Raw genomic sequence first — 13,223 nt, 5'->3', positions numbered from 1 at the left:
CACGATATTTGCTCCACTAATAAAGTCCATTTTCTAAATTTGCATTTTCTATACTCTTACAAAAAATGTGACAGGAATTAAGTTTAATATATATCAAACATGTCAAATGTGTCAGGACCGAGCTGCCATAGATATCAAAATATACTATTTTCCTGACGAAATGAGTGACTAATTACGTAAATGACAGGAGTCGCCTTCCTTCCAACCAAAATATACACACCTTACTTGACATGTCGAACCAACGATTCTTCCTGTATTTTGAAGGCCAATACCTTTCAGATTTATTTTACAAGTGACACATTGAAAGGTTATTGCGTCTATCAAAGCCGAGATCTCGATGCAGTTGGCTTGCAGAATATATGTTTGTGGTAGTAATGTTTCTAGGCGTCGGTTTATGTTATGTTAAATCTGGCTGATTGCTTTTTACGTCACGTTTTTTAAAGCATGTTTCAGGCAGTGAGCGCTAATGCATCATGTAGATTAGAGTTAAACTTAATTACATATGTATTGCACCAAGGCCTCCTCCCAAACCCTGATGCATTTTGGGTATTTGTACCGAGTCAGTAACTGTTCTGTAGAAACCTAGGACGTACCGGATGACCTGGAGTATCATCGTTATCAAAATCTTATTTGATTTTATATGATTGTAGTTGTTTGCTAAAGTCAGAATGTTTCCATATAATATGGTTTACCTGAATATAACAGTAATTATTTTGAGGGTAAATAGATATATGTATATATTATTGTGTTCATCAATCTTTATTTTCTTTGTAGTGGAGGCCATAGGCCCAGGCTACACTTCAGGATTTCAGAGCGGTACATATGTGGATATATAGTTCAGAAGACAATAAGTTAATTTACAAAGTATACAAAAGGAAATATAATATTATTGGCATAGAAGTGAATCTCTAAGTTTCATTGCATTGTGTATATAAATAGCTAGGTTTTTTACAATATATGGATTGCCAGTTGACATGAGCATATTGAACTTATGAATAGTGGGATTCGAATAAAAGTTATGTGGTAAATACAAACATCTCAGATTTTGATAACATTTACATACCAAAATAAAATGAAATTCATTTTCAATAAAGTTATCTTTACATACAAAACATAATCTATTTGATCTGGGTTGATTAATATATCGATATATTATTGAATAGTAAGTAAGTGTGTTTTCACCGTATGTCATGTGACCAGGGAGTTGAACTTAAGTATTGTTTCCTCGTTCTGAGATCAGTGTAGATCAAAACGTTTTAGTCCCAATTTGAAGTTATGTCTTTTAAAAAAATAATACAAAAATGCAATAAAACAATGGATAAATTCTCTAGGATGAGAATGAAAAGGTAGTAACAGGTTTTGTTTTCTTTTATTATTAAAAAGTATATGATAGACAAAACCATTCGCAAAATCATTAGGAATCTCTCCTGAATCCGTGGAACGATTTACAGAAACATCAAAACTTACGACAGGGCATCATTGTGTGTGGTGTCAACGGGTCGAACCAGCTGAAGACACTGTAGTTGAATGCATAGTTTAAATATTCTCAAAATTTATTATCCAATGATTCACAAACAGCCCTGACACACAATGATCACTTTTACAGGATTATTACTAAATGGATGTTATTAATGTGTTTATTTTTTGTGTACCAAATACGTGTCGCCCAAATTCAAAGCAAGTGTTCTACCCACGATGGATCTGATTAGGACAATACACCCAAGTTCCAGACAACTTTCCAACAGGGGCGACTCTGCAGTAGCCAAACATACTATATGTGGTCCGAGTTTTCTCATTTCCTCTAGTTGGGGAAGGAATGTCACCTGTGGGGGGGACACCTTAGCTGAAATTAACCAAACCAACTGGATAAATAACATCACAAAACAGGCAGAAATACACCAAATTGACGTTCAGCTCTTACTGCATAGTTTCGGTTTGCCCCCGAGTTGACAGGGTTCGGGGGCGAGAATCAAAGCGAAACTGACGTGGTTCTTCTCATATTTTATAAGCCACATCAAATATGTATATGAAGTAGTATTTTCAGAATTTACGCCAAAAAACACATTTTTTGCCACCACAGCTTGCCTTCGCCCCAAACTGACGAGTTGTTGGGAGCCATGAAAAACGCCCAGAGAAACATTTCCGAAGTCAGTGTTAACGAGTGCGTGCTACTTTGTCATAGGGACTGGTTCTATTTCTCAACCGGCCTTCTACTCGCTCATGATTCATGTTTAGCGTAAATGAAACGCTGCGAAAATGCAATGCAGATATCAACATGAAATATGTATTTTAAAATAAATATAGCAGGTTCTTTCCTGCGCCATGTGAGGAACACATATCCGGTAGAATTCAAATAATACGACCATTCATTCTTAAATTCGGTTTTTGTACGATGAAAAGATTTGGTCATTTATGGAGTAAAATCTGATCACCTGGTTCAGTTGTGTCACATTTGTATCCATATTTATATAAATCCTCTTTCTGAAGATAGCGTTGAAATATTTACTTTGCAATTAAAACTTCTGTTTTTAAATCCTAACATTTACAAATGATGAATGGGGAAGAACTAACCGTTGTTTAAAACAACCAAGAAGATGTTATTCATCAAATGTATCATGTTTTCGAGTGATAATCTGGTTAACATTCATTGAGATATGCTTTTTAGAAAAATACAAGTGCACAGTTCATACTTGGCCTCGATAAAACATGTGATTTTTGTTGTTAAAAACCTCTGATCAAAAGCAAGTGTTTGTTTTTCACTCACATATATACAACTATAATCAGCTTCTAGAATTCAGTTCAAAAACATAAACAGTGTTGGTTTTCTACTTTTAAGAAAAAATATATACAAGTCTGACACTAATTCAAGGGGGCAGTCTTTCAACACTGACAATGTATCCTAAATAATGCAACTCAGACGAGGTAAAAAGTGGCTTCCAAATTGCGAAATTATTTCACAAAGAGAACAACCGTGGCCTCCAGTGGCATAAAACGAGTATTTTATATGTTCCATTCAGTGTGTGGCAATACCCGGTAGGCTTGACTCCATCGCCTACGTCTTGCTGTTAACGGAACGAAGGGGTCGCTTATGCCATACCGGGCCACGAATGTGGTATTGATAAAAGCCAGATTTGAACTAAAACGGGACTTTCAGGTTGAGGCACACGCCATATCTGTGTTCAATTTGTCCCATAATTAGTTTTGAACACGCTCTTGACAAGTGTTGTACACCGACACCATAACTTTTATGCAACGCTCCTCCGTTTGGCCGAACTACCAATCAGATTGCTTCCTTGTGTCGCGGAGGGATACGTACAGTTGTCATGGCCGTAAAATAGTGCCACTTCCGAAATATGGCTGAAAGGCTGGTTAATCCATTTCTGTGATTCGCCCTCCACGAAATATTTTATGAAAACGCCCAACATGCGAGGCGATTGGTGTAGCAGAACTTAGGTTTCATTAGATGATATAATTAAACAAGTTTATATTATGTGAATGTGAGCTGACGTAAATGGTTACTTTCTGTAACAGCCAACCTAATGTAATAAGTTCCGGACAATCCATGAATGTGTGTATCAAATTGCGTGACAAAACATATTTAAGTCACATTTTTAAATTGGGTTAAGAAAGACTTTTGAATGCAGTCTTTGCAAGCACGAAAAACTCAAACTTCGGAAGAAACTTCATCCTAAGTCTGTATTCGTTGACAACTGAAGTTTGTTTTGATTTCAATACTCGCAAATAGATAAAGTGTATTTTAGAGGTTTTGTGGAAAGGGTTATGGGTAGAGCATATCTTCGACATGAGCTGACGTCGGTACAGGCTATGAATTGGTCAGGGCATAATTGATGTAGAGGTACAATGATTAACTATCCGATATTTGGATAAGCGCAAGTAAGTGATCATCGATTATGACGTGTTTCTTCAATTGCTTCATTGTTGAGAATAGTGAGATATGACGTCATAGTTCCTCATGGGGCCAAACGTTGATAATGTTGATAACAATACACCGCAATGCAGTTTCTCTGCAAGGAACTTCAAGACATTCGTAGGTTCTTCATTGACTTTATAAATAATACAATGACTAAACTATTTATTGTTATGAGCCCCACGAAGTTCATTCTCGAGTTCAAGTTCAATTTGTTGTGTTTCTCAAAAGGTTTTAAGCCCTACAACATTCACAACTTCGCCGAGATATCGCTTGTTTCACTCTGAAGGTTGTAAGCCTGCGATATTCATTCTCGACTGAAAATTATTTTGGTTTACTCAAAAGGTTGTTAAGCCAAACGATATTCACTCTCGGCTGAAAATTCGCTATTTAATCTGAATGTTGTGAACCCTATCACAGTCACTCTCGACTGAAATATCGTTTGTTTTTATTTAACGTTTTGTCCGTCAAGAGCGATTTTCCCCACTGTGATTTCCCAGATTTGAGTATGTTGCGTAAGGACAAATGGGTCCTTGTCATATGTATTGCTTTATGAATTGCCCAATTGACTTGCCTCTACATGTGTTTGTCTCGTGTACCACCTGGGATTCACAAACAAATTGTACAATAGATACTGTTTGCTTTTACACTGTAAAATGTTTTTAGATTTTAAACACAAACTTACGCGGTGCCTTGTCTCTTTATTTTGAAACGTTTAATTTTCTGAACATGTTTAGCATTGTGTCTAAAATTATTATTAGGATAATATACAATGATATTCACTTCGTCGTAAACATGTTCAGATTGTTTGAATAACAGCACTTTGCCGTACACATATAAAAAATCTAAATATCTTAGGATTTTAGGAATGCAGTGTTTAGATGATGTTTAGGGTGTTTTGAACGTAAACATGTTTAGATATGACAAATCGAACTTATAAACACATTCCATCGCATGTTTAGATCGAAAATGTCTTGTGTGTTTATTTTCAGGAGAAACCCATTTTGAGTAATCCATTCATATAATTTTCACTGCTCTTCTGCATTTTACGCACAGCGGAATCTGTTCGTCGTATAATCGGTTGTTTTCAGGCCTTGACGTTTTGTGAACTGACGAACAAAAGAAACTACACACTCACTGCGTTGGCAACACGTACACGATCTTTGTGACTTGTACACACTTCATATAGTTACGTTATTTTGGAAAAGAATCCCAAAATTCCGTACGTTTTTACGTCAGTTTTTTTACTGTTTAGATTGTTCGAGTTGTGTCGCAGGTTTCGGCACTTTTATCAGTTATATAGCTGTGTGCTAACAATATCATCCAACTTACACATATGTCTGAAATAAAATACCTGGATCTTTTGTAATATACACAAACACGCCACTGTCTGTGTCATAGGACCCGTGAGGATCATATCAGTCTTGATGCATTAAGCAATCTTTGTTATTAGATATTCGGATAATTTTCTTCTGTAGTTTCATAGGAAAAAGACAATGTAATCTCATCATATCATATGTTCCCAATTATCTGCAATACCGTTATTGTTTATTCAAGTAAGTCTTCAAATTTCAAAACCTTACGCTTTGTTTGACTGCAATCGCTGCGCTGATCCGTAGGATTTAATGACTGGCAATTTCCGAGGATAGACGATTTTGCTCCTTGACAAATACAAAACCGTTATGTTCTGACCCAAAAGGTCTTTCTAAATTCACTTCATATAAGATAAGTAATTCTTTCATTCTTTGACCGATGAATTTCGATCTTGTTTAATATCGTGATCATGCCCTCAAGTAAGTTGTATTGATATTTTATCATTTCTTCTAAAAACATTCTACTTATTATAACCAAATTGATAATTGAAAAATACTGAGTGCGTGTATGTATATTTGCATGTTGTTGAACGCCGCAATCTGTTCCGTGGTCTTGCACGGTGGTCTCTACACAATCAGTCTCGACCAGATAAAACAGTGATTGATATCATGAGCATCGATCTACGTAATTTGGATATGATGACATGCATCAACCAAGTCAGTGACCCTTTCGATAAGTATTGGTTGTTGGTATCATAGCGGGTTGTGTCGATGACATATCGATCTCTTCGATACAACGGGAACAACGTTGTTCTGTCTCTTTATCTATGCACAAGAGACGTCAACATTAACATCAACGTCAACGCCAACGCCAGAAAATAATCATAAGTCCCGAAATCAGTTTTATTCGCAAAAGAGGCTTGAACATTATGTGAATGAATCCCTAAAATACGTCATTGCATTATTGGTTCGGGAAACTGATGTGCTTATGATGGAAGGAATCGCACAAGGTTAATTCTGCCGTAAGAAAGGTTTGCTTTTGATAATGAAAAGGGTTTTGTTGCTTTTATTTCTACGCAATTGATGTATTTACCTCTAAAGGCGAAATTGGCGATCTGAGCAAGTTTGAATTATGACAAAACGGATTTGGTTTCTGAGGATTGGGTTTCTTTTGCACCTATCATTGGCGGATCAGAGAGGTGGGTGGGCGGGTGGGTGTTTTAAGGTCCCCCTACAAAACACACACACACACACACACACACACACACACTTCCCTTTGAATGAAAATTCCTGGATCAGCCTATGGCTATTAACTTGCAAAGTTAGTACAACCCATCAGAAATAATGAGCCATTTTGGCCAGAACGTACAACTTCCAAGTAGGCCTACTGAACTGCCGACAGACTTCCTTTAAATACATTGTGATAACACCATCCCTGAGTCCTCTACCTGTTGATATAAATCTTCCTACATAAACTATTCAAAGTTTTCTAGTGATCATCCTAATGTTCATAATAACCATCATGAGGAAGATCCATGATGTTTACAGCCTAAGATGATATGTATTTTATTGAAACTATAAATATAGTAAAGAAACCTGTATTAATTATTGACTACATATTCAAACCATGAGTCTCATTCAGTCAGTCGCTGATGTTTCCTGTGAGATTGTGAGTAATAGATTTGTCGATTATAGTTTAAGAATTTTACTCAAAATATTGACTTTTCTGGTGTTAACATAATTGTCATATGGTTTCAGATTCAGCCACAAGTCCATCCTACAAACTCGATCTTTCCACAAAACCCCGAAAAGAGCGGACGGCGTTCACCAAACATCAGATCCGGGAACTAGAGAAGGAGTTTGCAGTTCACAACTACCTCACCCGGTTACGGCGATATGAGATAGCAGTGGCTCTCAACCTCACTGAGAGACAGGTACGGTATAAACTACATACGATATATTCTATAACCTCTGATGATATATGAGATAGCAGTGGCTCTCAACCTCACTGAGAGACAGGTACGGTATAAACTACATACGATATATTCTATAACCCCTGATGATATATGAGATAGCAGTGGCTCTCAACCTCACTGAGACAGGTGCGGTATAAACTACACACGATATATTCTATAACCCTGATGATATTTGAGATAGCAGTGGCTCTCAACCTCACTGAGAGACAGGTACGGTATAAACTACACACGATATATTCTATAACCCCTGATGATATATGAGATAGCAGTGGCTCTCAACCTCACTGAGAGACAGGTACGGTATAAACTACACACGATATATTCTATAACCCCTGATGATATATGAGATAGCAGTGGCTCTCAACCTCACTGAGAGACAGGTACGGTATACACTAGATACGATATATTCTATAACCCCTGATGATATATGAGATAGCAGTGGCTCTCAACCTCACAGAGAGACAGGTACGGTATAAACTACATACGATATATTCTATAACCCCTGATGATATATGAGATAGCAATGGCTCTCAACCTCACTGAGAGACAGGTACGGTATAAACTACATACGATATATTCTATAACCCCTGATGATATATGAGATAGCAATGGCTCTCAACCTCACAGAGAGACAGGTACGGTATAAACTACATACGATATATTCTATAACCCCTGATGATATATGAGATAGCAGTGGCTCTCAACCTCACAGAGACAGGTACGGTATAAACTACATACGATATATTCTATAACCCCTGATGATATATGCGATAGCAATGGCTCTCAACCAACCACACAGAGACAGGTGCAGTATAAACTACATACGATATATTCTATAACCCCTGATGATATATGAGATAGCAGTGGCTCTCAACCTCACTGAGACAGGTACGGTATAAACTACATACGATATATTCTATAACCCCTGATGATATATGAGATAGCAGTGGCTCTCAACCTCACAGAGAGACAGGTACGGTATAAACTACATACGATATATTCTATAACCCCTGATGATATATGAGATAGCAGTGGCTCTCAACCTCACAGAGAGACAGGTACGGTATAAACTACATACGATATATTCTATAACCCCTGATATGATATATGAGATAGCTGAAAGACAGGTGGTATAAACTACACTCGAACCTCACAGAGAGACAGATAGCAGTATAAACTACATACGATATATTATATAACCTATAACTATGATATATGAGATAGCAGTGGCTCTCAACCTCACAGAGAGACAGGTACGGTATAAACTACATACGATATATTCTATAACCCCTGATGATATATGAGATAGCAGTGGCTCTCAACCTCACTGAGAGACAGGTACGGTATAAACTACATACGATATATTCTATAACCCCTGATGATATATGAGATAGCAGTGGCTCTCAACCTTACCGAGAGGCAATAACTATATACACTACATACGATGTATTCCATAACCTCTGATGATATATGAGATAGCAATGGCTCTCAACCTCACTGAGAGACAGGTACGATATACACTACATACGATATAGTCCATAACCTCTGGTGATATATGAGATAGCAGTAGCTGTCAACATTGATTATTAAATCTCCGTTATCTTACCTTTGCTTGTCGAGGAATCTTGGGCGTTTGCCGCCGCAATCTAAACGTCGTAAAGTTTTAACGGTTAAGATTTAATGTCGATTGAAGAAACAGAGTTTACCACATATATTCAGTTAGCCCAACATCTATTGGGGCAATTATCTTCGTTATCTTAACTTTGCGTGGGGCGTATGTCGTCGCCATCTCAACGCCGTAACGTTTCTGAGGTTTGAAAGTTCTAATGACAATTGAAAATTTTATTTCACCTTAAAAATCCAATTACACTAACATCTCTGAAATGAAAATAGAGGTCATCGTGGCCTCGTCGTCTTTTAACACTTATTTTGCTATGCAGAGTTATGTCCCTTAGTCGAGTCAGAAACCTGTTATCGTCGGTTCCAGTACCAGGTTCGTCCTAATTATGTTACTAGGTTTCGCAGAAATTCGTGCTGGTAGGTTTCTCCAATACATCACCTCTGGTTTCCCACACACCTTAGTGAGTGAGTGAGTATGGTTTTACGCCGCTTTAGCAATATTCAAGCAATATCAAGGCGGGGGACACCAGAAATGGGTTTCACACATTGTACCCATGTGGGGAATCGAACCCGGGTCTTCGGCGTGACGAGCGAACGCTTTAACCACTCGACTACCCCACCGCCCCTCCTCACACATTAAGGTAACACGCCGTGATATAGCTGAAATGTTTTTCAAAGCGATGTTAACCAAACTCACTCACTCATCCACTCAAAGAAATTTAATTTTTTTGTTTTTTTGTTTATGGTTTGTTTTAGTTTTGTAATGCAAACTCTGTAAACGGTCGAGTCTGGTTCAGACAATCCAGTGATTGACAATCAACGAAGCCATCGAGCCTGACCATCCAATCAGTTAATTCACCTCTCACGACAAGCAAAGGTTGATGCGCACCTGTACTCTTATCCGTAATTCCCATGAAAAATGTATATACCTTTTAACGTGTAATAGAAAAAAGCCGAGGTCAGAAGAAAGATCAGTGCTCAGATATAGATTTGCCGAACTATTCCAGACTTTCACGAGGATTTTCGAAAATTGTAACATCACTGAGAGTAAAAGGGCAATACATGTATTCCATCTGTGAATTGCATACCCTCACTTATCAGAAAGACATATAATAATATAGAAATTCAAGTTTTAACAAAAAATAAAGAAACGCCAGTTCGTGGACACAACCTTTGTTGGTAACTTTGTCAATTGATCTTTTAACGGCATTTGACCTTTGGTTCTATGTTTAACAATAGCACAATGTCCGGTGAAGATTCATGACGTTGAAATATTTTCTCTTCAGATATATGGCTTGCATATGAAAAGACGTTCTTAATGATAAATGTATTCCAGAGGTTTTTTTTGTTCTGATTTTCTTATTTACGAATATCTTGCGATGTGTCAAAAAACTATTTTCGGCGGAAGGAAATGTCACGATGCTCCGGTACTACTGGCAAGACAACAAGCTTCGGTTTGATTGTTCTGGTCGGCACGTGTATGTATATTTTGATTAAAGCATGTCATGAATGACATCTCACAATAAACAACGGAGATATGGACAGATTTTTTTCAAAACCGACATTTCCTAGTGGTAGAGACGGGGAAAATGTACAATTATCGCCCAAGAACTGACTCGTTCTTCAGAAGTAGGATACGATTTCAAACGGTGATTTCCTCATTGAAAACCCTCATCAGGTCGTAAACTTTGTGGTCATTAAACCTGATACATTTGAGCACAGGATTGGGTGATATTATCCGGGGTTCTATTTCAGTACCACTCCGCTCTTCCCGTTCGTGTTAGGTGATTCCGATGGTAAAAACATCTCCTGCATTTTTCCCCAGCCCCACATGCACAGAATGAGAAAACCTCGTGTAAGAATGGGTCGTTAAGATTAGAGTTTTTTACGGCAGGAGGTCTGCTGAACAGATGGAGCGTGGTTCCACCTGGATGGTGGCAGGAGGGGGGGAGGGGTAGCAAAAAGGGGGACGTCTGTACGAGGGATGTTGAGGGTGCTGCAGAACATTGTAAGAACAGGAGAGAGGGAAGGGATATCAGAAAGAGGGACGTCTGTACGATGGATGTTGAGGGTGTAGCAGAACATTGTAAGAACAGGAGAGAGGGAAGGGGTATCAGAAAGAGGGACGTCTGTACGATGGATGTTGAGGTTGTAGCAGAAAATTGTAAGAACAGGAGCGAGGGAAGGGATATCAGAAAGAGGGACGTCTGCACGATGGATGTTGAGGGTGTAGCAGAACATTGTAAGAACAGGAGAGAGGGAAGGGGTATCAGAAAGATTACGTCTGCACAATGGATGTTGAGGTTGTAGCAGAAAATTGTAAGAACAGGAGCGAGGGAAGGGATATCAGAAAGAGGGACGCCTGAACGAGGGATGTTGTGGGTGTAGCAGAACGTTGTACGAACAGAAGAGAGGGAAGGGGTATCAGAAAGAGGGACGCCTGAATGAAGGATGTTGAGGGTGTAGCAGAACGTTGTAAGAACAGGAGCGAGGGAAGGGATATCAGAAAGAGGGACGTCTGTACGAGGGATGTTGAGGTGTAGCAGAACGTTGTAAGAACAGGAGAGAGGGTAGGGTCTATCAGAAAGAGGACGCCTGAACGAGGGATGTTGAGGTTGTAGTAGCAGAACGTTGTAAGAACAGGAGCGAGGGAAGGGATATCAGAAAGAGGGACGTCTGTACGAGGGATGTTGAGGTGTAGCAGAACGTTGTAAGAACAGGAGAGAGGGAAGGGATATCAGAAAGAGGGACGTCTGTACGAGGGATGTTGAGGGTGTAGCAGAACGTTGTAAGAACAGGAGAGAGGGTAGGGTTATCAGAAAGAGGGACGTCTGTACGAGGGATGTTGAGGTGTAGCAGAACATTGTTAGAACAGGAGAGAGGGAATGGGTATCAGAAAGAGGGACGTCTGTACGAGGGATGTTGAGGTGTAGCAGAACGTTGTAAGAACAGGAGAGAGGGAAGGGGTATCAGAAAGAGGGACGTCTGTACGAGGAATGTTGAGGGTGTAGCAGAACGTTGTAAGAACAGGAGAGAGGGAATGGGTGTCAGAAAGAGGGACGTCTGTACGAGGGATGTTGAGGTGTAGCAGAACATTGTAAGAACAGGAGAGAGGGAAGGGGTATCAGAAAGAGGGACGTCTGTACGAGGGATGTTGAGGTGTAGCAGAACGTTGTAAGAACAGGAGAGAGGGAAGGGATATCAGAAAGAGGGACGTCTGTACGAGGGATGTTGAGGTGTAGCAGAACGTTGTAAGAACAGGAGAGAGGGAAGGGATATCAGAAAGAGGGACGTCTGTACGAGGGATGTTGAGGTGTAGCAGAACATTGTAAGAACAGGAGAGAGGGAAGGGGTATCAGAAAGAGGGACGTCTGTACGAGGGATGTTGAGGTGTAGCAGAACGTTGTAAGAACAGGAGAGAGGGAAGGGTTATCAGAAAGAGGGACGTCTGTACGAGGGATGTTGGGGGTGTAGCAGAACATTGTAAGAACAGGAGAGAGAGGAAGGGATATCAGAAAGAGGGAGTCTGTACGAGGGATGTTGAGGGTAGCAGAACTTTGGGAACGTAAGAAGAGGAGGGAAGGATATCAGAAGAGGGACGTCTGTACGAGGGATGTTGGGTGTAGCAGAACGTTGTTGAGGAAGGGTATCAGAAGAGGGACGTCTGTACGAGGGATGTTGAGGTGTAGCACGTTTGGAACGTTGTAAGAACAGGAGAGGGAAGGGGTATCAGAAAGAGGGACGTCTGTACCGACGTTGTAAGAACATGGGTATATGGGAGTTACGTAGGATGTTGAGGTGTAGCAGAACGGTTGTAAGACACGGGAGGGATGTTGAGGTGTAGCAGAACGTTGTAAGAACAGGAGAGTGGATGTTGAGGTGTGAAGGGTTGTGAGACACAGAAAGATCGGATAAGCAGGACGTCTAGGAGAACATGAGGAATGTTGAGGGTGTAGCAGAACGTTGTAGAACAGGAGAGAGGAATGGGTGTCAGAGATTGGCAGCGGAACGGCTACAAGTACAGGAGATAGGGATGTTGAGGTGCTGGCAGCAGAACGTTGCAAGAACAGGAGAGAGAGAGGGATGTTTGAGGTATAGCAGAACGCTGTAAGAACGGAGGAGGGATGTTGAGGTGTAGCAGAACGTTATAAGAACAGGGTAGAGGGAATGGGGGTATCAGAAAGAGGACGTCTGTACGATGGATGTTGAGGTGTAGCAGAACATTGTAAGAACAGGAGAGGATGCTGAGGAGGCGTAACAGAACATTAACAGAAACAGCGGTTGAGCGACGCCGATATCAGCAAGAAACCAGGGAAGTCTGTGAAGAGCGAATGCCGAGGTGCAGCAGGACGCCAAAACATCAATGGCGAGAGGGATGTTGATATG

The 13,223-nt window shown here is 39.9% G+C and overlaps 1 protein-coding gene across 1 annotated transcript in view; it reads left to right on the top strand.

The window, feature by feature from the left end:
• LOC124284971 (homeobox protein MOX-2-like) overlaps window positions 1-13,223 on the top strand; it is a 48,955-nt gene that overhangs the window by 20,341 nt on the left and 15,391 nt on the right. Inside the window, exon 2 of the mRNA XM_046721099.1 lies at window positions 7,000-7,175. Coding sequence (XP_046577055.1) covers window positions 7,000-7,175 — 176 coding nt within the window. The remainder of the gene's footprint in view (window positions 1-6,999; window positions 7,176-13,223) is intronic.

This window comes from Haliotis rubra, unplaced genomic scaffold, assembly GCF_003918875.1.
Source record: "Haliotis rubra isolate DU_JTF1 unplaced genomic scaffold, ASM391887v1 Scf35, whole genome shotgun sequence".
In the NCBI taxonomy this organism is placed as follows: Eukaryota; Metazoa; Mollusca; class Gastropoda; order Lepetellida; family Haliotidae; genus Haliotis; species Haliotis rubra.
This window is presented reverse-complemented; position numbering and strand designations above follow the sequence as displayed.